Source organism: Panthera uncia, chromosome A2 (assembly GCF_023721935.1).
Source record: "Panthera uncia isolate 11264 chromosome A2, Puncia_PCG_1.0, whole genome shotgun sequence".
Classification (NCBI taxonomy): domain Eukaryota; kingdom Metazoa; phylum Chordata; class Mammalia; order Carnivora; family Felidae; genus Panthera; species Panthera uncia.
This window is the reverse complement of record NC_064816.1, coordinates 60,087,613-60,114,347: the sequence shown is the minus strand read 5'-3', so window position 1 is coordinate 60,114,347 and position 26,735 is coordinate 60,087,613. Positions and strand designations below refer to the sequence as shown.

The 26,735-nt window shown below is 44.7% G+C and overlaps 1 protein-coding gene across 1 annotated transcript in view; it reads left to right on the top strand.

Moving 5' to 3' along the window:
* The window catches only part of SUN3 (Sad1 and UNC84 domain containing 3), a 31,125-nt gene extending 10,851 nt beyond the window's left edge, over positions 1-20,274 (top strand). Inside the window, exons 4-10 of the mRNA XM_049641225.1 lie at positions 3,449-3,489; positions 5,002-5,167; positions 6,716-6,800; positions 11,324-11,439; positions 12,428-12,595; positions 18,702-18,794; positions 19,958-20,274. Of these exons, the coding sequence (XP_049497182.1) occupies positions 3,449-3,489; positions 5,002-5,167; positions 6,716-6,800; positions 11,324-11,439; positions 12,428-12,595; positions 18,702-18,794; positions 19,958-20,077 (789 nt within the window). The 3' untranslated portion in view covers positions 20,078-20,274. The remainder of the gene's footprint in view (positions 1-3,448; positions 3,490-5,001; positions 5,168-6,715; positions 6,801-11,323; positions 11,440-12,427; positions 12,596-18,701; positions 18,795-19,957) is intronic.
* Positions 20,275-26,735: the final 6,461 nt, after the last annotated feature.

Here is a 26,735-nt window from a genome sequence, read left to right as displayed (position 1 = left end):
GGTCCATGAGTTCGAGCCCCGCGTCGGGCTCCGTGCTGACAGCTTGGAGCCTGGAGCCTGCTTCAGATTCTGTGTCTCCCTCTCTCTCTCTGCCTCTCCCCTGCTCACACTCTGTTTCTCTCTGTCTCTCAACAATAAATAGTAAACATTAAAAAATTAAAAACTGGAACTGGGGCCAGATAGTCAGGTTATCACCAGGGAACAGAGATGAGAATTTGGCGTGGACAACAGAGAATTCAGCTGTTACTGCCAATTTGGGATTAACTCCTATTTCGATGGCTAATTCTGTGGGTCAACTTCACTAGGCTATGTGCCCGGATGTTTGGCCAAACACTAGTCTAGATGTGCCGTGAAGATATTTTTTGATGTGATTAACATTAAGCTGACAGGCTGTAAGTAAAGCAAATTATCCTCCATCATGTGGGTGGGCCGCACCCAACCATTTGAAGGTCTTAAGAGAAAAAGGAAGAAATTCTGTCTCCAAACAGCCTTCAGACTTGAGCTACAATATGAGCCCTTCTCTGGGCCTCCAGGATGCCAGCCTCCCCTGCAGGTGTTAGACTTGCCAAGCTCCCCAATTGTGTGTCTTTCCCTCTCTCTCCTGACACTGGTTCTGTTTCTCTGGAGAACCTGGCCTCATACACTCAAATTCCCCTGGCGGTTTCTGCCAGGGCTTTGCCTGTGGTGTTCTGCCCAGGTCTTGCAGAAGGGGTCTCCTCTCTGACTTTCCAGACCAGCCCAAGTGTCCTCTCCTCAGAGAGCCTTCTGCGGCCAGCTAGACTGCCCATGACCTTGCCCTGCACATCCCAGCCTGCACTTTGCTGTGGACGATTGGTTGACTTGCAGAGCCTCTTCCTGCCCCTCTGATCCTCCTACTGGAAGGTAACAAGCAAGAAGCTTGTCCAGAGCCTAACGTAGTCCCTAGACACACGGGGGGCTCACTAGATACCAACACAAAAAATGAAGGTCTCTTTTCAAAAGACATTCTTCCCCTCCGTGTGTCAGTTTGGGGGCAGACAGCACACCCAGCAGCGCCTTCCCCCTAAAAGTGCCTCCGGCTGAGCACCTAGAGCGTGTGTTTCATGAGGACAGGGTTTCGCTTCGGTCACACTGTTGACCAGTGTTACCTTGTCTTACACACAGGAGAAAGCCCTGTTAGAAATCACATGACACTGACTGGGGCTTATTTCTGGGTGACTTCTTTCTATGTTTTATTTTTGAGAGAGAGAGATAACCAGCAGGGGAGGGGCAGAGGGGGAGGGGGACACAGAATCCTAAGCAGGCTCCATGCTGGCAGCGTGGAGCCCGATACGGGGCTCAAACTCACCAACCATGAGATCATGACTTGAACCGAGATCAAGAGTCAGACGCTTAACTGACTGAGCCACCCAGGCACCCCGGGTGACTTCTTTTTAGATCCTAAGCTGTGGACCATAGAATCTGCTTTTATTCAATTAATGATAGACTTTATACAACTTTCCCTTCTCTCTAGATACCATGTTATAATGGCATTTTATGTCTGCCTAATTTCCAGTGACTATATCTGAATAAATATGTGAAAAACAATTTCATATTCAATAATACATATTTCCAGACAATTGAATTGTTTGCAGTTTTTCTATATTATAAACATCCCCATTGCCAAATCTTTCCAACCGTGCTTAATTTCTTACTTAGGATAAACTCCTGAAAGACAGATAAACGATTCACAGTTTTTTTAGTGACCTTTTTATTTTGAATCTTAATAACTTGATAGTGCTTTTCAAACACTGGATATGCCTCCAGGAAACTGGATTGGAACAGTTGAGGGAATTAATTGTATGCGTCACGCTGTGTGTGTGCCTATAGTAGGAAACAGCTGAAACCCTTTGGGGGAGAAGCCAAAATAAAATATGTATTTTTTTAATCCTGAGACGTTTAGTTTTCAAGGAACCCCCAAACGCATTTAGCAGCAAATAAATGAGGGAGTATTTTCTGTATGGATATTTTTTTAAATTTATTTATTTATTTTTCGCGGGGGAGAGAGGCAGAGACAGAAAATCCCAGGCAGGCTCCACGCTGTCATGGGGCTTGAACTCACGAACCGTGAGATCATGACCTGAGCCAAAACCAAGAGTCAGACGCTTAACCGACTGAGCCACCTGGGCACTCCTGTATGGACTTTTAAGGCCAAAGGTGAAAACAAGAGATAAAAGTTGAAAACATTTCCCGTACTGACAGAAACCAGAAAACTAGAAATAAATGTCTCTCCCTGCCCAAAATCAGCCCCCAAATCCACGTCCCTGGCAAAGGAAACATGTTGAGGGGAGCCTACAGGGAATTAAATTGCTCAGCAGGTTAAAAACATACAAACGGCAGGGGGGAGGTCATCTTTTCCGGGTGCCACAACGTGCTGCTTTTGGCCCCACGGTCCTCAGAGGGGACCCTCCAATGGGATGCCCTCCGTGCCTGCGCTGTTTTTCCGCAGAGCCAGCTTGGAGGAGGTCAGGTCTTTGAGACAGAGAAGCGGTAACAGCAGAGAAGGATGGGGAACCGTTGCCCAGACAGCGCATCGGCAGGTTGAAAGGTGACCCCCGAAGGCCAGTCCCGTGGCCTGAGAATCTGTGAGCGTGACCTCGATTTGGAAAGAGTCTCCTCAGACACACTTAGGGATCCTGAATTTCCCAGCCGGGCCCTTGACCCAGGGACAGGTGTCCCTGAAGAGGCGCCTGGCGGAAAGGCCTGGGCACCGGGCAGAGACTGGGTGAGGCAGCTCCACGCCGGGGAGCCGGGAGCCACCAGACCCCAGAAGGACCAGGAGGCAGAGGGGGTCCCTCCCGCCCAGCTTCAGAGGGAAGCACGGCCCTGCCGGCACCTTGATTTGACTTCTTGCCTCCAAGACCAAGAGAGCACCTGTCTACTGTTGGAGGCTGCTGGGTTTGCAGTCATTTGTAGGCGGGCCTGGAAGCCACAGGGCCGCATCACCCGTGCAAACAGGAGATGGTCCTGTTCAGACACCTGTCAGCCTAGATCAATGTCCACGCTTCTTCCGATGATCGATGATCAGGTCCCTCCTGTAGAAAGGGGATGCCCCTCACTGTTTACAAGGACAGCCTAAGGCCGCAGCATGGCCCTCTGCCCCCCTCCCTCCCTCTTTCTCCCCCCCCCCCCCCTTCTGCCCCCCCCCCCCCCCCCCCCCCCGGCCCGTTCTGTGTCCTCACAGACAGCCAGCCTCTCGGACTCCAGTACAACAGGCTCCCCACTTTCAGATCATCTCCCCTGAACGTGACTTTTCCAAGGAAAGGCTGGAAAGGACGCAGGTGTCTCAGAGGACACTCAGCGTCCTACCTGCCATGCATGTGTATCAGGGTGGAAATGTGATTTCTCTCCCCTTTACGAATAAGAAGACTAACTATTCAGACAGGCAGGACTGGGACTGATTTGGTTTGTTTGTTTGTTTGTTTTCCAGGCCAGACTTCGTATGCCAAAGGAGCACCTGGAGCTTTTAAAGTGAGTGAGATTTTTCTGCCACGCAGGGCTTTCTGGCGGAACTGCAGCAGCGGGATGTTTTCGTAAAACTATAAAAATGAAATCATTCCTGCTTCTGTGGGTCATTCTTTTTTTTTAGGTTTATTTATTTTGAGAGAGAGAGAGAGAGAGAGAGAGTGAGCACAAGTGGGGGAGGAACAAGAGAGGGAGAGAGAAAGAATCCCAAGCAGGCTCCGCACTGTCAGCGTGGAGCCTGACATGGGGGTCAAACTCATGGACTGTGAGATCAGGACCTGAGCTGAAACCAGTAGTCGGAGGCTTAACCGACTGAGCCACTCCAGGCGCCCTCCCTGTGGGTCATTCCTTAGGGAGTTGTACGCTGAGAAGTGCTTTCAAGATGGATTACGATGAAAAAAATGGAAAACCAGCCTAGATAAGAAAATCAGGCTGATGGTTAAATGCGTTCGAGAATATCCGTACAATGGAGAATTATGAAGTCATCAAAATAACTCCAAAATATATTTAATGTATTTAATGTGCAGCAGGACACAAAATTGTCAACAGGATCTCTACTTTGTTACTAACTTTTTTGCATGGAATAAAAAGTGTTAGAAACACACCAAACTATAACGGTGTTTATTTCTGGAAGCGTTTTATATTTTCTAAACCGTGAACATGTATTGTTTTACAAATTGGGGAGAAAATACTAGATAAGTAGTGCTTACATTTTTCAACATAAGAGAATACCTGTTGTTGGGGCGCCTGGGTGGCTCACTCAGTTGAGCGTCCGACTTCAGCTCAGGTCATGAGCTCACAGTTCGAGCCCTGCATCCAGCTGTCTGCTGTCAGTGCAGAGCCTGCTTGAGATCCTCTGTCCTCCTCTCTCTCTGTCCCTCCCCTACTCACACTCTCTCTCTTTCTCTCCCAAAAATAAATAAACATTAAAAAAGAGAGAGAGAGAGAAATACCTACTGGCTTGACATGTTCTTATTCAGGCCCACCAGTCATTTTCAAACTGTCAAAATGCCAGAACCCATTCTTCAAGAGTAAAGTCTGGCACCCTCCTCGCCAGTGACAGTGACAGGGAGTTGCCCCAGACTGCAGCCTCCAGCCCTCCTCAGGGCTCAGGTTGAAGACCACAGCTCCATGCCCCACTGGCGATGCAGAGGGTTTCCCATTCGAATAAGGTGGGGGTTAGGCTTGAGGATTCACACCATGAAATCACCCAGCCTCAGTCAGGGTGGCCAGAGCCCTGAGGGAGGGACATGCAAGGTTGGATGAGCCTCAGTTGCCTGGGAAGAGTGCGTCCTAAGCATTGGGCCGCCTTCCAGAAGCTTCCCCTGAGTGTCCTTGCCTTTCATCGGTAGTTAGAGGCGGTTCTTTAGACAAAGGGGTGGCCCTGAGCTCTCTCTCGAGACTTGGTCTCAGCTACAACATAAAGCCTCATCACTTCTTCCTCGGCTGCTCCTGAAGCCTGGCTGGTGATGGAAAGCCCCCACTCCCACCCTTCACACTGGGGGTCTCCATTCACAGGAAGGAAAGCCAGACTCTGGAGAACAACTTCCGAGAAATTCTATTTTTGATTGAACAAATAGATGTTCTGAAGGCTTTGCTTAGAGATACGCGAGATGGTCTGCACAACTACAGCGGGGACACGGACGGAGGCGAGGACCGGAACCCCATGGGGGCCATCGACGAGGTGAGGGAGGCTTGGGGGGGGGGTCACACTCCACGGCTTCTCGGCGCAGAAAGATCGAGTGCAGGCTGTTATGTGGCTTGTGTCCTCCTCTTTAACCTTCTCCCTAACAGCAGCTTACCTCAGGAAAGCTTGCCGCACACACCCAATTTTTCATCACTGCTGAATCGCAGAGAAGACTGTGGCAATATGACTGACTTCCCGCCAAAATAAATGACTGATTCTGTTTTATTTTCCAGTAAAACAAACAGAAGATCATTCAGAAGTGGCAGCCTCTGATGTCTATACACATGTACTTAAAGAACAAAGCATTTTGGGGGCGCCTGGGTGGCTCAGTCAGTTAAGTGTCTTGACTCTTAATTTCGGCTCAGGTCATGATCTCATGGTTGGTGGGGTTGAGCCCCATGCTGGGTACTGATAAGGTCAAGTGCGCCTGATTCAGGTCCATAAATAAAAATATTATACATTTTTTTGTTTATTTATTTTGAGAGAAAGGAAAAGAGCACGAGCAAAAAGGGTGGAGAGAGAGAGAGAGAGAGAAAGAGAGAGAGAGAGAGAGAGAAAATCCTAAGTAGGCTCCACACTGTCAGTACAGAGCCTGACATGGGGCTCAAACTCACAAACTGTGAGATCATGACCTGAGCTGAAATCAAGAGTCGGACACTCAACTGACTGAGCTACCCAGGTGGCCCTATTTTTAAAAGTATATTTTTAAGTTTATTTATCTATTTATTTTGAGAGAGACAGCATGGGCAGAGAGGCAGGGATAGAGGGAATGATGTCTACTTTCTGAAGCACCCAGAAACCTCACCCTGACACCTGCTGTCTTCCAGACCCTATTTTGTCATGGCCCTGGGACAGGGCTTCCATCAGTCACAGCTTGAAGGGTGGGGCTTCTGCTTTTTGAGAATCAGAATGCCATTAAGAAGCCAATATATTTTTTTAAGTTTATTTATTTATTTTGAGAGAGAGAGAGCAGGGAGGGAAAGGGGGCGTGGTGCAGAGAAATCCAAGCAGGCTCTGTGCTGTGATTGCAGAGGCTGACATGGGGCTCGATCCCATGACCTGTGAGATCATGACCTGAGGTGAAATCAGTGGTCTTCTTGCGTAACCAAGAGTCCAGTATTAACTCAAAGGATGGATACCTGCTAACAAGCAGTCACATGCTCTCTGTCAACTGCCTTGATTCCTGAATACTTACAGAATGTTCAAGTCTTTATTACTAAATGAGACCCGAATGATGGGGGGTGGTGGGGATCACAGTACGACAGGCAGTTGTTGGGGCTTCCAAAGGGGCCTTCGGTCCAACCTTGCTGGGACTTGGAGGGTGTCTGGACACATGTCAGCTGCCCCAGGGAGTGGCGATCCCACAGAGCCATAAAGGTCATTAGAAATCTGTGCACAGTGCTTGGATGTGTGCAGCTCAGTAGATGTTCACTGTTATTGTTATTTGGCAGATGATGGCCCATAGGTCCAAATCGACAAAGTGAATTGTCAAAACTCAAACACTTGGCTGCGATTAACAGAAACCCCTTTTTAATATTTGTACAGGAAATGTCAAACTTGGTGAATTCCATCCTTAAAAAGTTGAGAGAAGACCAAGTCCAGATGGCTGACTATGCCCTTAAGTCAGCAGGTGAGTAAAAACTGGAAAAAGTTCATGCTTCCCAAGGGTCTCGATTCTCCATATATGTTTATTAAGAAAACATAGTTATCTGTCCAGTAATTGAGAAGGAGGAAAAATGAGCAAATCTAGACAGTGAGGCAGATGATAGACATAGTTGTAGTTGATGTTTTCTGGGTGCACATCTCGGAGGCAGCAAAGGTGTGCGTCTTCATTAGCATGAGTCCAGGACCATGAAGGAAGCTGATGTGTCACAGTGAGGTTGGGGATGCAGAAAATAGAACAGGTGACACAATCATTACAACCTACAATGACGGCTAATGACTAATTTAAATGCATTATTCGTGATTGAATAATCGTGGTGAAAGACAGGATGTGTTCTAAATGTCTTGCCATTAATAAAATTAATGCTTAAGTGCTTAGAGTTTAGACCATGAACCTTAATATTCTCTACCTGCCTGTGATAGCCTATAAACAATGTGTTCAGTGAACCATGTAGAAAGAGAGAAAGAGGGAGAAAGTGTAAACCACACGCAGTCACACTGGTATTTACCAACTGACAAAGCCAGATTTATAGTGGGGCCATAAATCTGTATCCTGTATCAAGTTGACAGCATTTGGACTAGAATGATTATACGGGGTGTGTGTGTGTGTGTGTGTGTGTGTGTGTGTGTGTGTGTGTGTTGAAAGAGAGCAAGAGAAGAGAGTTGCTGAACCTGAATTCCCTGAAGTTTGGGGGAGAATCAGCATTGAGATAAAGCATAGGAAGGTGAACTGCAGAATCCTTTTTTTTTTTTTTTTCAGTATTGGCATTTGGATACACCATTTTTATGCTTTCTTTCCTCTTCCCTATTGAATGTATTTACGGCTTCCATTTTGAAGAATTCATGATGACAAGTGTAAGTCCAGGGATAACCCACTAGAGTAAGGGAAAGCAGAAAATGGTTATGGTTTCTCAATAAATGTGAGACAAGATACCAGCTTCTTGAGCCAAGACGGAGGGAGCCCATGCCAGCTTCCCATCCCCCCACCTCCTCCACCAACTGAATACATACGACTAAAAGTTTTGGACAAAATATAAAAAGCAACTACCCAAGTCTGATGAAAAGTAAACAAAAGCAGGCAGATTGTGGAGGGCAATGAAAAACCCAGAAGTGACCCACGTGGGGGTGAGTTACACGTTTATGGATTAGAAGGGTCAATTCATTTAAGATGGCAATTCTTGCTAACTGGTCTATTGACTTAATCCCAGCAGAATGGTCTATACAAATCTATAAGTTGTTTCTAAAATGTATGTGGAATCACAGAGGAACCAGAATAGCCAAAACAGTTTTGAAAACGAAGAACAGGGGAGCCTGGGAGGTTCATTCAGTTAAGCGTCTGACGTCAGGATCTCGTGGTTTGTGAGTTCAAGCCCCGCATGGGGCTCTCTGCTGTCAGCTTGGAGCCTGCTTCAGATCCTCTGACTCTCTCTCTGCACTTCCCCACTCGTGCTCTCTCTCTCTCTCTCAAAATAAATATAAAAAAAAAAGAAAAGGAAGAACAAAGTATGAGGATTGACATTCTCTGATGTTAAGGCTTATTACAGAGCTACAGTAATTAACAGAGTGTGGTCTTGCTGAAATCAGTGGAACAGAATAGTGAGTCCAGAAATAGTCCCACACATAGAGGGCAAGTTGATTTTTGACAAAGGAGAAAAGGCAAGTTAATGGTGCTGGAGAAGTGAGACATTTTCAGCAAATAAATCTCGACTCATCACTTACACCTTACAAAAATTAACTCAAAATGGGAGACTGACCTTAATGTAAAGTTTAAAGCTATAAAACTTCTAAAAGAAAGATCCTTGTGACTAAGTTCAGAAAAGATTTCTTTTTTAAAATGTTTATTTATTTGTGGGGTGCCTGGGTGGCTCAGTGGGTTAAGTGTCCGACTTCGGCTCAGGTCATGATCTCACGGTTCGTGGGTTTGAGCCCCACGTCCGGCTGTGCGCTGACAGCTCGGAGCCTGGAGCCTGCCTGGGATTCTGTGTCTCCCTCTCTCTCTACCCCTCCCCTGCCCATGCTCTGTCTCTGTCTGTCTGTCTGTCTGTCTGTCTCTCTCTCAAAAATTAATAAACATTAAAAAAAATTTAAAAAAATAAAATGTTTATTTATTTTTTTGGGGAAGGGGAGGAGCAGAGAGAGAGGAAGAAAATCCCAAGCAGGCTCTGTGCTGTCAGCAAAAAGCCTGACATGGGGCTTGATCTCACGAACCGTGAGATCTTGACCTGAGCCAAAATTAAGAGTTGGGCTCTCAACTGACTGAGCCACCCAGGTGCCCCTGATTGAAATGTTCTAATATTGATTGTGGTCATGGTTGTACAACTCTGTGAATATTCGAAAAACCACCCACTTGTACTCTTGAAATGGGTGAATAATGTAGTATGTGGATTTTATCTCAAGAAAGCTGATTAGAAATTTAAAAATAAATGAATGAAAAAGTAAATACATATACATTCTTAAAAAAAAAAAAAAACTATATACCTGGGGCGCCTGGCTGGCTCAGTCAGTAGAGTGTTTGACATTTGATCTCGGGGTTGTGAGATCTCGGGGTTGTGAGTTCAAGCCCCTTGTTCGGTGTAGAGATTACTTAAAAATAAGATCTTAAAAAAAAATTGATCAAGAAAACCTGCTTAGGAGCACCTGTGTGGCTTGGTAGGTTAAGCATCTGACTCTTGATTTTGGCCAGGCTGTGATCTCATGGTTCATGGGATCAAACCCCATGTAGGGCTCTGTGCTGATATCCTGGAGCCTACTTGGGATTCTCCCTCTCTCTCTCTATCTCTCTCTCTCTGTCTCTCTCACAAAATAAATAAAATTTTAAAAATCTTAAAAGAAAAGAAAACCTGCTTAGTATTAAAAAAAAAAAAAAAAGGATGCCCAGTTACATGTGAATTTCAGGCAAACAGCAACTAACTTTTAAGTATAAGTATCTCCCATATATTGTATGGGACACGCTTATACTAAAAAATTGCTTTTTTTTTTAAATTTTTTTTTTAACATTTATTTATTTTTGAGACAGAGAGAGACAGAGCATGAACGGGGGAGGGTCAGAGAGAGAGGGAGACACAGAATCCGAAACAGGCTCCAGGCTCTGAGCTGTCAGCACAGAGCCTGATGTGGGGCTCGAACTCACAGACTGTGAGATCATGACCTGAGCTGAAGTCGGACGCTTAACCGACTGAGCCACCCAGGCGCCCCAAATTGCTTATTTTTTTTTATCTGAAATTCAAATTTAACTGGGAGTCTTGTATTTTTACTTGCTAAATCTGGCAATCTTAGGTGCACAGTAACTATTTCAGATTCTGCCATCTCAGAAAAAATACTGGCAATTGGATACTCAGTCAGGTACATGCATTTTTAGCTTTGTATTGTGATATCCAGATACAGCTTGAGGAAACGATTTGCATTTTCTTAATCTCTTGTGTCTAAACTACATTTTGCTTCTAAAATGAAATAACCTGAAGGGATAACATTTGATGAGTATACTTTTGTATTTCTTCGGTTAAAATTAAAGCTCAGTGAATCTACAGAATTGCTCTTACGAATATAACTTGTGGATACATTTATAACATTGTCGGGTTTTATGCTTTTTTTCAAGTAGATTGGGCTGACATAAAGTCTCATCACACGAGCTGTGAAAATATGGGGGTCCATATGTCTGTTTAAGTAATAAACACTATGCACATGATATTTCCACCTCTGATGCAACTGCTCTGGAATTCAGTTAATACCAGTTTCAGAAGTTTTGTGAAATTACACAGAACAAACATGATTTTCTCAAAGTGACAACATCTCAGCAGTAATGAGAGCCAGAAGTCATACTTTCCCAGCCAGTTCCTGAGTGTGAACCTTAACTTACTTGTAATCTGCCTGGGAATACTTTGCTAACAACATTATTAAAATACAAATGACCGGGGTGGGGGGTGGCTCAGTCGATTAAGCTTCCAACTCGTGGTTTCAGCTCAGGTTATGATCTCACGGTTTGTGGGTTCGAGCCCCACATAGGGCTCTGTGCTAACAGTGTGGTGCCTGATGGGGATTCTGTCTCCCTCTGTCTCTGCCCCTCTCCTGCTAGCTCTCTCTCTATCAAAAATAAATAAACATTTAAAAAATGTTATTTCTATATACATATATATACAGTTATATATTTGTATATGTGTGTGTGTATATATATATATATATATACATACAATATATATACACATTTATATATATATATAAATGACTGGGGTGCCTTGGTGGCTCAGTTGGTTGGAAGTCTGACTCTTAATTTCACTTCAGGTCATAATCTCATGTTTTGTGATTCATGGTATCGATTCTCATGTTGGCTTCTGTGATGGCGACTTGGGGCCTGCTTGGGATTCTCTGTCCCTCTGTGCCCCCCTCTCTTTCTAAAAATAAATAAATATCTCTTAAAAATAAAATAAATAAAATACAAGTGAAGTGTTTGGGGTTGCATAATGTTTTTTTTTTTTAATTATTTTATCTTTTTAGGGGCCTCTGTCATTGAAGCTGGGACCTCTGAAAGTTACAAAAATAATAAAGCAAAACTTTACTGGCATGGGATCGGGTTCTTAACCTATGAAATGCCCCCAGATGTTATTCTTCAGGTAAAAGCTAGACTAAGAGGAATCTATTATTTTGGGTTTTGTTCTTATTATGTATCATGAAAATATTAACACCGAAACGGAGGCCACTCTGAACTTGTCACAGAATCTGAACCCATCCTCTTGCATTTCAATAGTCATCAAACTATATAAATTATTTCTTATTGTATGAGCAGTAAATTATGATTGATTAATTATTAATTGTTTTTATGTTAAGATCAGTAGACTAGATGATTTGACTTCTTAAATAGGACATAGACATTCCATGTCTTTTCCTTACGTTGATTCTGTGCCCCACCCCCCTTTTCTTTGAAAGCTTCAGTCTTTGAACAAATACCTGCTCAAGGTGCATGTCCCCTCAGCTCCCACACTGTGCTACATGCTGCTCAGGCCAATGCATTCTTACAAAGTCCAGTTACAACAGGAGAAATTTCCAAATAAGATTTCCGCTAACATTCAAGTTCAATTCAAAAGACTCTGGACAGACATCAACAGATGGTGGGGCTCTTCTTAACTATAACCTACAAACCTAAAGTCAGTTTTCAAGGTAGGAAGCCCTTCAGGAGCAATCATATGGATCTCATTCCAGACTCTAGATCTAGAAAATGGTAGAAGTCATTTTTCTTTCTTACAACCACTGCCCTCTCCATCTCCACCACCATCATATCTTTACCACCCATGCCAGCTCGCCGCCTTCTAGCTGCCCACAGTCTAATTAGAGCAACAAAAGAAAACACCGTAAATCAATTATCTAATCATATAATACATAATCCTGCAATAAAGGGCTTTGTTTGCCATAAACATAATGTGCTCTGGAAGAACAACCGAACCCATAGGTATCTTGGCAGTTTTCCTGCGTGATATGTACCCATAAGACGCCTTCATGTTATGGGCATAAGTGAGATCTGTGGTCAATAGTGGTTTGCTGACCAATATTGCAGCGGTGGATTTATACAGCCACATAAGAGATTAACTCCATGTTTTCTTTCAGCCAGATGTCCATCCTGGAAAGTGCTGGGCCTTTCCAGGTTCTCAGGGTCACGCCCTGATCCAGCTCGCCAGGAAGATCACACCCACTGCTGTTACCATGGAGCACATCTCCCAGAAGGTGTCTCCCTCAGGAAACATCTCCAGCGCACCCAAGGAATTTTCCGTCTATGTGAGAGGCAATCAAAATCGGTGTTCAGAGTGGGTTATGATAGGAGGGGGTGGCTGGGAATCAGACGCTGGGATGAGCAGCTAACCGTTTTTATCACTGTGAGAGAGTTACTTGTTCCCTGGACCTCTGCTCTGCCATCGACAAGGCAAGGGTTGGACCAGATACGTTCTATTACTTAATTTTTTTTGCTTTTCTCAAAGCTATCTGTGCACAATTTAAAAATGAGCATTCTTATATGCTTATAATTCAGCACTTTCTTGTGCCAGGGCTCTCACCCCAGGTTTCTACTCTCTGGAAGCTTCTGCCTGCAACAGTTTTAGCCACTCCTTTGGGTACTTGCCTTCATATCTGTTTTTATTGTTACTTCTTTTTTAAGAAATTTTTCTTTAACGTATGTTTATTTTTGAGAGAGACAGAGACAGAGCATGGGCGGGGGAGGGGCAGAGACAGAGAGAAAGACACAGAATCCGAAACAGGCTGCAGGCTCTGAGCTGTCAGCACAGAGCCCGATTCGGGGCTCGAACTCAGGAACAGTGAGACCATGACCTGAGCTGAAGTCGGATACTTAACCGACTGAGCCACCCAGGCGCCCCTGTTACTTCTTTATTTTTAAGTTTATTTATTTATTTTGAGAGAGAGATAAAGCACAAGTGGGGGAGAGGCAGAGGGAGAGGGGAGAGAGAGAGAATCCGAAGCAGGCTCCACACTGTCAGCACAGAGCCCGACGCAGGGCTGGATCTCATGAACTGCGAGATGACGACCTGAGCTGAAATCAGACACTTTAATAGACTGAGCCACCCAGGCACCCCTACATTCCCTTTTTGAAAAATAATCTCTTAGGAATGCAAGCTGGTGCAGCCACTCTGGAAAACAGTATGGAGGTTCCTCAAAAAACTAAAAATAGAACTACCCTACGACCCAGCAATTGCACCACTAGGCATTTATCCACGGGATATAGGTGTGCTGTTTCGAAGGGACACATGCACCCCCATGTTTATAGCAGCACTATCAACAATAGCCAAAGTATGGAAAGAGTCCAAATGTCCCTCGATGGATGAGTGGATAAAGAAAATGTGGTATATATATACAATGGAGTATTACTCGGCAATCAAAAAGAATGGAATCTTGCCATTTGCAACTACGTGGATGGAACAGGAGGGTATTATGCTAAGTGAAATGAGTCAGTCAGAGAAAGACAAAAATCATATGACTTCACTCATATGAGGACGTTAAGAGACAAAACAGATGAACATGAGGGAAGGGAAACAAAAATAACATAAAAACAGGGAGGGGGACAAAACGTAAGAGACTTAAATATGGAGAACAAACAGGGGGTTACTGGAGGGGTTGTGGGAGAGGGGATGGGCTAAATGGGGAAGGGGCACTAAGGAATCTACTCCTGGAATCATTGTTGCACTAGATGCTAACTAATTTGGATGTAAATTTTAAAAAATAAAAAATAAAATAAAAGATATGCATGTATATATATATATATATATATACACACACATACATACATACATACACACACACGCACACAATGGAGTATTACACAGAAATTAAAAAAAAAATGGTACTCTCTATACCTAATGTGGGGGCTTGAAATCACCACCCCCAAAATCCAGAGTCACACTCTCCTCCCACTGAGCCTGCCAGGTGCCCCTACTTCTACTTCTTGATCTTTCAGTTTTGCTTGTAATCCATTGGTATCCTTTGATGAAAAATGAAGAGTAGCCTCTTCCGTGGCTCTCCCAACCTCCCCAAAGTTTTATGTCTTACTTTTTTATAAAAAAAAAACAAACAACAAAAAACAACAAGTGTATTGAGATGTAATTCACACGCGAGCAATTCAAATACATAAAAGGTACACTTCAGTGGCTTGTGGTATATTCACAGAGTTGAGGATGCATCCCTATCATCAATTTTAGAACATGTTTAAAAAATGTTTATTTCTTTTGAGAGCTCGAGTCAGGGGAAGGGCAGAAAGAGAAAGAGAGAGAGAGAGAGAATCCTAAGCACTATTAGCACAGAGTCTGGTGTGGGGCTTGATCTCACGAATTGTGAGATCATGACCTGAGCCAAAATCTAGAGTCAGACGCTCAACAACTGAGCCACCCAGGTGCCCCTGGAACATTTTTATTGCTCCCGACAGAAAATGTGCACTTGTTAGCTGTCACCTCTCATCTTCTGTCTGTCACTCCCCACCACCACTGACCTACTTAGTCTCTGTAGAGTCACTCATTCTGGATATTTCCTATAAATGAAATCATAGAACATGTGGTCCTTCGCGAATGGCTCCTCCCACTTGGGATCATGTTTTCAAGGTTCACCTGTGTCATAACGTGTCGGCACTTTATTTTTTCAATTGTTGAATAATAACTACTTCTCTGGGTGGATAGACCACGTTTTACGTATCCATTCATCAGATGATGGGTGTTGAGTTTGCTTCCACTTTTTTGACTGTGATGATTAATGCTGCTGGGAACGTTTGTGTATGAGTCTTTGTGTGGACATTGGTTTTCTTTTCACTCGGAACTGTACCTGGGAGTGAAATTACTAGATCACATGGTAAACCTACATTTCATGTTCGAGATGCTGCCAGATAGTATCTCTTACTTTCAATCGGTATGCAGTGTTTTCGCTGTAACCGTGTCATTTGAGCCATATCGTATACGAGTTTCTTTGTGTAAGAGTTTTGATGTTCCTGAGGACAACAAATGTCTCTTTTTAATTCACTTTGCTTGAGGCACCTGGCTGGCTCAGTCGGTTAAGCATCTGATTCTTGGTTTCAGCTCAGGTCATGATCTCGAGGTTCATGGGATCGAGCCCCACATCGGGCTCTGTGCTGATAGTGCAGAGCCTGTTAGGGACTCTCTCTCCCTCTCTCTCTGCCCCTCCCCTGCTCTCTCTCTCTCACAATAAATAAATAAACTTAAAAAATAATTTGCTTACTTTTCTATATTCCTATCACAAAAACATTCATTATCTCTTTTTCAGGAGTGTCAAAATCCTGCCATTATGTTCCTTCATGTCAGACAGTTTCTAAGTTTCTTCTTTATTTTACTTTTTAAAGATGTCCTTCTTGTCCGCATTGCCCCCTCTTATCTGATCTGCATAAACTTCATCTCTGCATCCTGGGGATTCAACATAATCACCTCTTCTATTATTTAAAAAAAAATCTTTTCTCTCTGATTCTCTTTTGTTTCTTTGCTCCACCTTCTGAAAGATTTTGCCAACTTATATCTTAACCCACTTGCTGAATTCTTCATTTCTGCTGTCATGATTATTCCAAGACTTTTTCTTTTTTCTGTAAATAACTCCCATCTTTAATGTCTAAATGTCTTCCTTCATGGATACAGTATGTTCAGTTTTGGAAGATATTAACAGAATTCGTTTCAGTTCTGTGGTGTTTTCTTCTGTTCCCTCCCCTGTCTTTATCCCCAAATACCACTTTTCCTATTTGTTGAAAGTGGCTCTTCTCTCGTGTCTGGTGATGCTTTTCTGTCGCATTTCAGAGACAAAGGGTGAAAAGCTAGCTCAAAGCTCTGCACACTTCGTGTGTGAGCTTCTTGGGTGGGTGGTCTGCTTGGGCTGTTTCTTCCGGAGCCCCCAGTGTGATACAGGGTTAGGTTGACCCTCAAGGAATCCCGCAACCTTGTTGCATGGAGATTTCAGCGTGGCCAGCCACACGCTGTGAGAACAGGTGCATGGTACCCTCCCCCCCCCCCCGCCGCCCCCTCCCATCCCCCACCCCATGACCCCGTCTCTGCCCTTTCTGGATACTTGCAATGACAGTATCAACATGCTGCTGGTCCCCCTACACACAGGGTAATCCGTGCTTTCTCCAGGCCACTCCACCAGTCACCAGCTGGCTATCTGCAGACTTCTTGTCTTAGTGTCTGTTCCCAGGTGTTCCCTGTTGGTTTATGCCTTTCTTTTTTTTAAGCCTTTAAAAAAATTTTTTTAAGTTGATTTATTTTAAGAGAGTGTGAGTGGGGAAGGGGCAGAGAGAAGGGGGGACAGAGGATCTGAAGCAGGCAGAGCCCGACGCGGGGCTCGAACCCACAAACCATGAGATCACAACCTGAGCCAAAGGCAGACACTTCAACGACTGAGCCACCCAGGCGCCCAACTTGTGCCTTTCTTCAGCTCCCCGGTGACCCCATCTGGAGGGGGTCTCACAGTTAAAACATGGGCGCCCGGCCTGCTCTGTGCACCATTGGAACACCTATAAATGCCATGATTCTGGGGTCACAGGACAGAACAGAAGCTGCTCCCCTTTGACGCAGAGTCTGCTGACACCTACAGCTGACTTAGGTTGGATCTGAGCGGGTCGAACCCCACCTCAGAGAGGCGCACTCGGTTGCTCATTACAGATGAATTATGGGTAGCCCGTCAGGCAATAAAAACCACTTCTCATCCTTTTTCTCTTCTCTTAGCAAATTTATGAAGCAGTGAAATTAAAGCAGTGATAAAGAAGGCGGCAATAAAACTCGCACACCTCCCTTAACAGGATAAACTACAGCTGGCCCCCCGCCCCCAGCAGTGGTGATGTTTGACCACCCAAAAACTTAACTACTAACAGCCTACGGTGACCAGAAGTTTTATAATAACATAAACAGTCGATGAACACATAGTTTGTATGTTACATACATTATATGCTGTATTCCTCCAAGGAAGGAAGCTGGAGAGGAGAAAATGTTATGAAGAAACTCACAAAAAGGGGCACTTGGATGGCTCAGTCGGTTAAGCATCTGACTTCGGCTCAGGTGATGATCTCGAGGTTCGTGAGTTCGAACCCCATGTCAGGCTCACTGCTGTCAGCACAGAGCCACTTCAGATCCTCTGTCCTCCTCTCTCTGTCCCTCCCCCACTTGCTCTCTTTCAATTTCAAAAATAAATGAACATTAAAAAAGGAGAAAGTCAAAAGGAAGAGAAAATACAGTTCTGTACTATGTTTACCAAAATAAATCCATGTGTATGTGGATCCACATGGTTGAACCCATGTTCTAGGGTCAGCTATGAATGAGGTTTGAATTGTATGTACATATAATTGTGGCTGCATTGTTTAATCATGGTGTAGGCAATTCTTTTAATAAAATTATAATGGGGCACCTGGCTGGCTCAGTCAGTGGAGTGTATGACTCTTGATCCCGAGGTCATGGGTTCAAATCCCATGTTAGGTATAGAGCTGACATGTTTAAAAAATTGTGATAAAGTTTACATATCAAAGTTACATATCATATAATTTTCATTATAAAACGGTTGAACTAATGGACCCTTCGTGCATTGTGTTTCCATGATTTGGGGAAACTAATGACAAAGTTTAGATTCACAAAATTAATTTCCACCAGGCTGTCTCCTCTCAAAAAACTTCCATTTTGAAGGGTAGAGAAGGAACGAAAAAGCCCAAGGGAAATAGCATACAAATAACACTATTTTCTTTCAGTCAACAAAAGCTTACTTTTTGGAGTTACTTGGGTTGTCTGAGTCTGGCAATTGGGTTAAATTTCGCTCATTTTGGAAAACATTGGGTCAGCATGGGAACTTATTTTGTGTTTCCTTCATTCAAAGTATGCCAACAGCAAATTCAGTTATTAGACCAGAGTTAATCCTGGGATTTGCTCTGGTTCTCTGTCTCTATCATCTATCATCTATTTATCCACCATCTATCATTTACTTATCTATCATCTACGTATTGGTCAATCTGTCTATAGATAGATACTATTTATTTATCGTCTATTTATCATCTATCATCTACTTATCTATCTATCTATCTATCTATCTATCATCTACCTGTTGGTTGATCTGTTATCTATCCAACTATCATCTATCTATTGATCAATCGATCGTTTTATCGATTGATCTACCTATCATCTATATGTCCAGTCAGCCCTGTGGTCAACCCGTTTCTTGCCTCACAAGCCCCCCAGTTAAATGCCTTTTGGGTTTATAGGGAAGCACTGGCACCTAGCACAGCACCGCGCCCTGGTAGACACCCAAGGTGTCTCGTGAATTGTGGCTACTTGAACAGACAACAGGCTCCGTTTATTCAACTGAGCATCCATTCGTGACACGCCCCCATGTCTGTTGTTTCCTTTCACAGGGCATCTTGAAACACTGTGAGGGAGAAGAAGTTCTCCTGGGTCGGTTTGTGTATAACAAAACAGGAACCACCATTCAAACATTCAAGCTCCAGGTAATGAGAGCCCCGGGAAAAGATGGGGTGTGAGGAGCTCCATCCCCAGAATGGGTTTGTGGGGTTGATGCAAAGTGCTGTGAGAGGATAATTATGACCAAAGTGTGAGCTAAGGAAGGCTTAGCTGAACTTTAATTTGTAGCTCCAAGTGCTACATGGATTTTTTTAAATTATTTTTTTAAGTTTATGTATTTTTGAGAAACAGACAGAGAGAGTGAGCAGGGTGGGGCACAGAGAGAGAGAGAGGGAGGGAGAGAGAGAGTCCCAAGCAGGCTCTGCACTGTCAGCACAGAGCCCGATGTGGGGCTTGAACTCACAAACTGTGAGATCATGACCTGAGCCGAAACCAAGAGTCGGACACTTAACCGACTGAGCCCCCCAGGCGCCCCATGCTACGTGGATTTTAATGCAAAACACCAGGCAAGTACCAGAACGTGTTCTAAGCCAGATTCTTCCTTATTTGCTACTCCCCCCCTTTTTTTTTTACTATAATTATTTTCTCACTCCTTCTCTTACCTCTTGGGCTCCCTTGATAGTATGTTATCTCCCATTGGGTACAGGGGATAGAGATGGTTGTAGGGAGACAGGAACTCAGGAAGAGAGAATAAATACTTCTATCACACAGTGTGAGTGATACCTCTCTTCCTAACTCAAGGGGGAGAAAATGCCACCTGTTAAGATATAAACCCCCTGAAAGCCATTAAGTTATATGAAATATATTTTCATTATTTCTCATTAGCCACAGGAAGACTTAAGATGGCATCGTCTACCGTGTCAAAATAAGTGTGCTGCGTACGATACCTCTCGGCCAACGCTGAGATAATCTAAGTTGAAAACACTATATGTGTCAGAAACGAATGACCCAGTGGGGTTTCCTATTTGATTGTTCAGCCGTGTCTCCCGTTCCCACACGGGGACCCCGTGGGACGGGCAGAGGCATTTGATGTCCAGACCACCACATTATCTCCTTCTCTCTCACCCTTCTTATGAGCCCTGTACTTAAAGGAACTTGTTTTCCCATCCATTAGACTGGTGTCTCATAAAATACTGTTTAGGAAGGAAAGAAAGCGTCCACAAATTCTCCATTAGATCTGCATACCTTGGGATTCTTTGAGATGGTTTTCTTTATAAGGCATTGATTTGTATCTTCTCTTTATTTTCAGCACGAAGTTTCCGAACCTTTATTATGTGTGAAACTTAAAATCCTCAGCAACTGGGGTCACCCGAAGTACACGTGTTTGTATAGGTTCAGGGTCCACGGCACCCCAGGAGAGTACCCCTAGAGGAAGTCAGGCAGACGGCCGTGACCACAGGTCCAGAATATGTGACTCGTTTTACTTCCTTAGATTCATCGCACCCATAGGCATCAAAATGGGGGTGGGAGGGGAACCTCAAAGTGGTTCATACCTGCCCAGAAAATGTGAATGAGTTTTACTCGTAAAAAATACAAAAATAAATTCAATCTTCTTGTGGTAGTGTAGCTTTTGAGGATGCATCATGTGGAAGCACTGAAAATAAGTATGTATTTGGAAGAAGCTGGTATTAGTCAACAGTCTCCATTATTCATACAAGCATAAGCATATGAGCCATGGGTATGCACCATCACCGCTATGAAGTATATGTATATAGAACAGTGATCGGACAGTGACTGCAGGCACCAGCTCAATGCAACCAGGTAAGCAGAAGAAATTAGAGGCAAAAATGAGAGAAAAAGTCTGTCCCTGACTATTTGCAGACGGCTTGATGAATTCCTTGAAATGAAGTGAAGTCAATTAAGGAATACATTACAAACGAGGAAGAAGCTGCAGGAAGTTAGTAGATACAAATTATATAAATCGACATCAGGGCCCCTGGGTGGCTCAGTCTGTTAAGCGTCCAACTCTTGATCTCAGCTCAGGTCAGGTCATGATCTCGCGGTTGGAGAGTTCGAGGCCCCACATTAGGCTCTGCGCTGACAGTGTGGAGCCTGCTGGGGATTCTCTCTCTCTCTCTGCCCCTCCCCCTCCTCTAAAATTTAAATTAAATAAACAAACAAACAAATATTTACAGATGAAATGATATATTTGGGGTATGTTTTAAACTTATATACAAGGAGGATATGCGTTCGGGGGGTCAATGAAGAAGATTGGCCGTAAACGATAGTTGAAGTTGAGTGCTGGCCTACGAAGGTCCACTCACACTATTCTGCCTACATTTAGCACCTGTATTGGATATTTTCAATTTTAAAAAGTTAAAAAAAAATTACAAGACATATATACCTAAGAAACCAAAAGAGTTGTGCTTTGAACCAAATTGATTCTGAGGTTCAAATGGAAATATAAACACATTAGGAAGCCAGGAAGCCTCTGAAAGAATCAACAGAGGGAAATAACTCTATGATACTGTGATTTATAATAAGAAAGATACATTTGGCCTTTGTCTGCATTTCTGGCTCTGAGCTCCTAAAACGCTGGCAATTTATGAGAGCATCAGGGTGTCTCTTATTTGGCCAATGAGGTGACCTGGGCTGGGGGGGGAGGCACCTAAGGACCATAAAACACCCTGGTTGCCAGGGGAACCAACCAGGATTTGTGGTTTGGAACCTTCGGCCCCGCCCCCAACCTTCCAGTAAAGGGAGAGGGACTAGAGATGGAACTCGATCACTTGTGGCCAATGATTAAATCACGTGCGCTCACATACTAAAGCTTGTGCAAGAACCCAAAAGGATGGGGTTCGAAGTGCTTCCGGGTTGGCGAGCGCAGAGATTTGGGGGTTAGTCGTGCCCTGGGGAGGTATGGAAGCTCCACACCCTCTCCCCAGTGGTCGCCCTGGGCAACTCTCTGTCTGGCTGTTTCTGAGTTCTGTCCTTTTATAATAGACCGGTGATCCAGTAAGTAAAGTGTTTCTCACTCCTCTGACCCACTCCCGCAAGTTAACTGAACCCAAGAAGAGGGGGGCATGAGTCAGGAGCACAGGTGACACCCGGGAATCTGAAGCGGGAGCGGTGGGGCGGGGGGGGCGGGGAGAGGCAGCCTTGTGGGACCCAGCCCTCAGCCTGCGGTTCGGACGCCGTCTCCAGGCAGACGGTGTCAGACTTGAGTTGAACTGTAGGACACTCCCCTGGTGTGGGAGAATTGCTTGGTGTGGAAGAAGAAAACCCCACACACTGGGATTGGCATTCCGGAATCGTTTAGGAGAGAGAGAGAGATGCTAAATGATGGTGTGGTACCAGAACATTGACAGACCCATGGAACAGACAAGAAAGTCTTTCCGGTATGTCAGAAATGGATCCCTATCTGTGTGGGAACAGTGTATGTGATGCAGGCGGCATCTCAAAAGGGGATGGAAGAAACAAGACTGCTGGGGCAGCCGGGTGGCTCAGTAGGTTAAGCGTCCGACTCTTGGTTTCGGCTCAGGCCGTGATCTCACGGTCCATGGGATCGAGCCCCGTGTCTGGCTCTGCACTGACGGTGTGGAGCCTGCTTGGGATTCTCCCTCTCCTCTCTCTCTGCTCCTCCCCCTCTCGCTCTACCTCTCAAGAGGGAAAAAGAAAAACAAGGCTGGGCTTGGGGCAGTTATCCGCTCATTAGAAAAATAAAGTTGCAACCATATCTCTCACTTGACAACATGAGGAACTTCCAACCGGTAAAAGATTAACAGGTGTAATTAAACCATAAAAATAAAACAAACCCTGTGGTAATTCCTGCATGGCACTGGCTAGAGGAAGACCTTTCCAAGTATGGTTCAAGCTTCAGAAGCCACAAAAGAAAAAAACATAAATTCCACTACATCCCAAACAACAACAACAAAAAACCTCTGTATGGCCAACAAAACCTTAAACAAAATAGGAAAAAAAAAGACTTGCCATTGATATCAGAAGGACTTACTTTCCCATATGTCAAGAGTCTCAAGAAGGCAACAATAATATCAATAGGTACAGAAATACAGCCCAAAAGTATGAACTGAGGGCTCACAGAAACACGTAAAAAGGTATTCAAATGTATTTGTTTTATGAAAAATGGAAAAAGTGACACGGAACCTTGTTTCAGCAGTGAAATTAGAACAATTCAAAAGTTCAATCACACTTTAACGGAAAGGCTTCGGAAAAACAGGCTCCCACACATTGCTGGTGAAAACGTGAACAGGCACAACCATGACGTAGGGAACGTGGCGATATCTAGCGACATTACAGATGCATATACCCTCTGACTCAACAAGATGTCATGTGCAAAAAAAAAAAAAAATACGTGTATATACATGTTTGTACCTAGAAAGTTATTCATCAGCAGTGTTTAGCAGGAGGATTCCCATGTGGGTGGGAGCAAAATGTCCCACTGCATAATATTTTGTTTTCAGATCATGGGAAAACATTACCTACTTAGACATCAAACCTTTTTAATGACATGATCTTTTGCTTTCTTACATAATAGTTGTAAAGGAAAAACTCATTTCTGCCATGTTTCTCCTCTACTCTCACACGACGAACTGACCACTTTCTGATGCTGGATGTGGGCTTTTGTTCCCCCAACACCAAGCAAGTCTGTGACACCAGCTGGGCGTCCTGTGGTTCAGCTCCGTTCAGACACTAACCAGAGCCTGTGCAGATACCACAGGTTAAGGGCTCAGTCCCACCAGACTCTCTTCACCTGCAATGCCAAGTGGCAGGTCCCCAGGTTCCCCACAATATCTGTCCAACTTGGCTATGAATCAGAGGTTCTCATGACCACCTGTCCCGCCTTGGATTCAGTTATTTGCCAGAACACAGAACTGGGGGAAATAAGTATATTTACCAGTTTATTATATAATAAAGAACAAGGATGAACAGCCAGACAAAGATACATAAGGTGAGGTCTGGAAGGGTCCCACATACGCAGGCTTCTGTCCCTGTGGAGTTGGGGTGTGCCACCCTCCCGGCACATGGATGTGTCCACCAACGCAGAAGCTCTCTGAACCCCGTACTGTTGGGATTTTTTTTTTTAATTTTTTTTTAAGTTTACTTATTTATTTTGGGAAAGACAGAGGCAGTGTGAGCAGCAGAGGGGCAGAGAGAGAGAGAGAGAGAGAGAGAGAGAGAGAGAGAGAATCCCAAGCAGGCTCCGCACTGTTAGTGCAGAGCCCGACACAGGGCTCGAAATCACAAAAACCGTGAGATCATGACCTGAGCCAAAATTGAGAGTCGGACACCTAGCAGACTGAGCCACCCAAGCGCCCCCTGTTGGGACTCTCAGGAGGCTTCATCACTCAGGCGTGATCAATCATTAACTCCATGCCCAGCCCCCCCTCCCCAGTCTGGGGAATAGGGGTGGGACTGAAAGTTCCAAGCTTAGGATCACGGTTTGGTCTCCTGGTGAGCAGCCCCTACATGGGGTGCACCAAGAGTCCCCTGATTAAATCAAAGGCGATCTTATCACCCAGGAAATTCCCAGGGACTGACAAGCTCTGAGTCGGGAAATGGGGCCAAAGACCACATGTTAGAGCAGTAAGATGCTGCTAGTGTTCTTGTCACTTAGGAAATGACAAGTGTCTTCTGAGCTGTGTGCCGGGAGCCCCGGGGCGGACATATGTCCTGTCTTATCATTTCCCCGTGGCCCAGGGGGAAAAGTGGATATTAAATAAGTAAAGGGAGAATGAGAAACAGAAACAGAAGGAAGAACATTTTTAAAAGGACAAAATGCAGAAATGGGAAGTCGGGACGCTTCTGGCACAAGAGACCTGGGACAGGGGTCCCCAGTGTGACCTGGCTCAGTGCTGGCTGGGCACATGAGGGAAGCCCGTGGCCCATCTGAAAGCCACGGCCCTGCGAGGACACAAGGAGAGAAGACAGATGCTGGAGAGCTGGTCTGTGCCTTCCTGAGCATGAGGACGCAGACGGGTCGTGCTGGTGGCGGGATGTCGGCACCATGTCGGCACAGGAAAGGGAAGCTTCAGTGCAGTCCTATCTGGTCCCTCTCTCGAGCGCAGGGTCCGCGAACCGAGCCTCAGGGCCACGGGATGCTCCCACCTGCTCCCAGCTGTCGCCGTTTCTGCCAAACCAATGCACCTAAGGTAACCAGCCCGTTAGCCAAACAGCCTACGCTGTGACCACGGCTCACATCCCCAATTCTCTGTAGTCCCCCATCTTTGAAATGGGGGTCATAGGGGCGCCCAGTTTACTCATTTAAGCATCTGACTCTTGGTTTCGGCTCAGGTCATGATCTCGCGGTTCGTGGGTTCGAGCCCCACATCAGGCTTCTGCACTAACAGCGCAGATTCTCTTGGGATTCTCCCTCTCCCTCTCCCTCTGCCCCTCCCCTGCTCTCCCTCTCTCAAAAATAAATAAATAAACATCTAAAAAAATAAGATGGCAGTAATAGCGCTTGCCGTATGGGTGTTTGTTATCAAAGTGATAATATCAGGAGAAGGTGATGTAGAAGCAATGGTCATCTAACTCACCCTGCTGACAGATACTATTTCAATGGCACTTTGTATGTGGGACACAGTAGCCAACAGATGCCCATGTCCCTTGTCCTCGGTGCTGGGTGTCCCCTTCTTCAGAACCCCAACCCTGAGCACTGTGCCTCATAGCTCTCGTGGGCTCCACAAATGTTAATTTAAAAAATATTTATGAAATGTACGGGGCTCCTGGGTGGCTCAGTCGGTTGAGCGAATGACTTCGGTTCAGATCATGATCTCATGGTTCATGGGTTCGAGCCCCGCATCAGACTCTGTGCTGACAGCTTAGAGCCTGGAGCCTGCTTCAGATTCTGTGTCTCCCTCTCTCTCTCTGCCCCTCCCCTGCTCATGCTCGGTCTCTCTCTCTGTCAAAAATGATAAACATTAAGAAAAGATTTATGCAATTTATTGAAGTATTTTTCCTTCCACGTCTAAAAGATGAAGTCGCTGAAAAGCTATTTAAGCAAAACCATCCCGTAAACAGTACAGTTGTCAGAAGGCGTGCTCTCACACCACCTCTACAGTAAGCACACCCTCATTTTACAGTTTTTTCACATAAAAGAAAAAAAGAGAGAAATATCGCCTGTCAGATCCGATCCAAAAGCTCTGAGCTGTGCCAGTCTCTTTCCCCTTGCATAGGATTTCCAGCACTGCCTTGTGACAGGGGGACCACAGATGGGCCTCCCCGAAGGGACTGGAGGTGAGCAGTCACCTGCCCCCCATGGGGCATGTGCAGCTTCCAGGACAGACAGGCAGTAAACGCTTTTATTTGCCACACTGTAGCTGTATTTTCATTTTAGGACTAAATTAGGGCATTTCCTTGCACAATACACAAACATAACAAACAGCACCAGCACTGTTCCCTAGATCCTCCTGGGACTGATTTACCAACCGCTGAGGTGTGGCTGGTTTTTAAATCAGAAGGCTGTTTACTGGCTGGACTGACAGCAAAGGGAGAGTGCTCTGTGCTAGAAAACTCAAGAGCACACAGGTTTCTAGAGATCACTGCTGATCTTGCGCCTCACCCCACACTCATTTGGAAAAAACTTGGGGTAGCAGTGTCTGTATATTTAATGATCAGAACTGGAATTATTGGTTTACTGAATCCATTTAGTTTAAGAAAACTGTGAGGCTTCATACAGAAGATTCCTTTTCCCATTCAAGTAAACATCATTCCAGCTTAATTTTATGATTGCTGGGGCAAAATTCCCTCTATTATTTGGGCCTTTGTCTATGCAGAATGTAAAATCACAGAAGTCTTCCTGGCGAGTTTAAAAAAATCTGTTTTATTTTTTATGGCATGAAATTAAGTCATTTAAAGTAAAGAGCAGGGGCTTCTGGCTGGCTCCATTGGTGGAACGGGGTGACTCTTGATCTTGGGGTTGTGAGTTTGAGCCCTGTTTTGGGTGTACAGATAATTTAAAATTAAATTTAAAAAATAATAAAGATCAATATTGCATGAAACATTGTTTACAAAGATACATTCTTTTTTGAAACATTTTTTTAATATTTATTTTTGAGAGAGAGAGA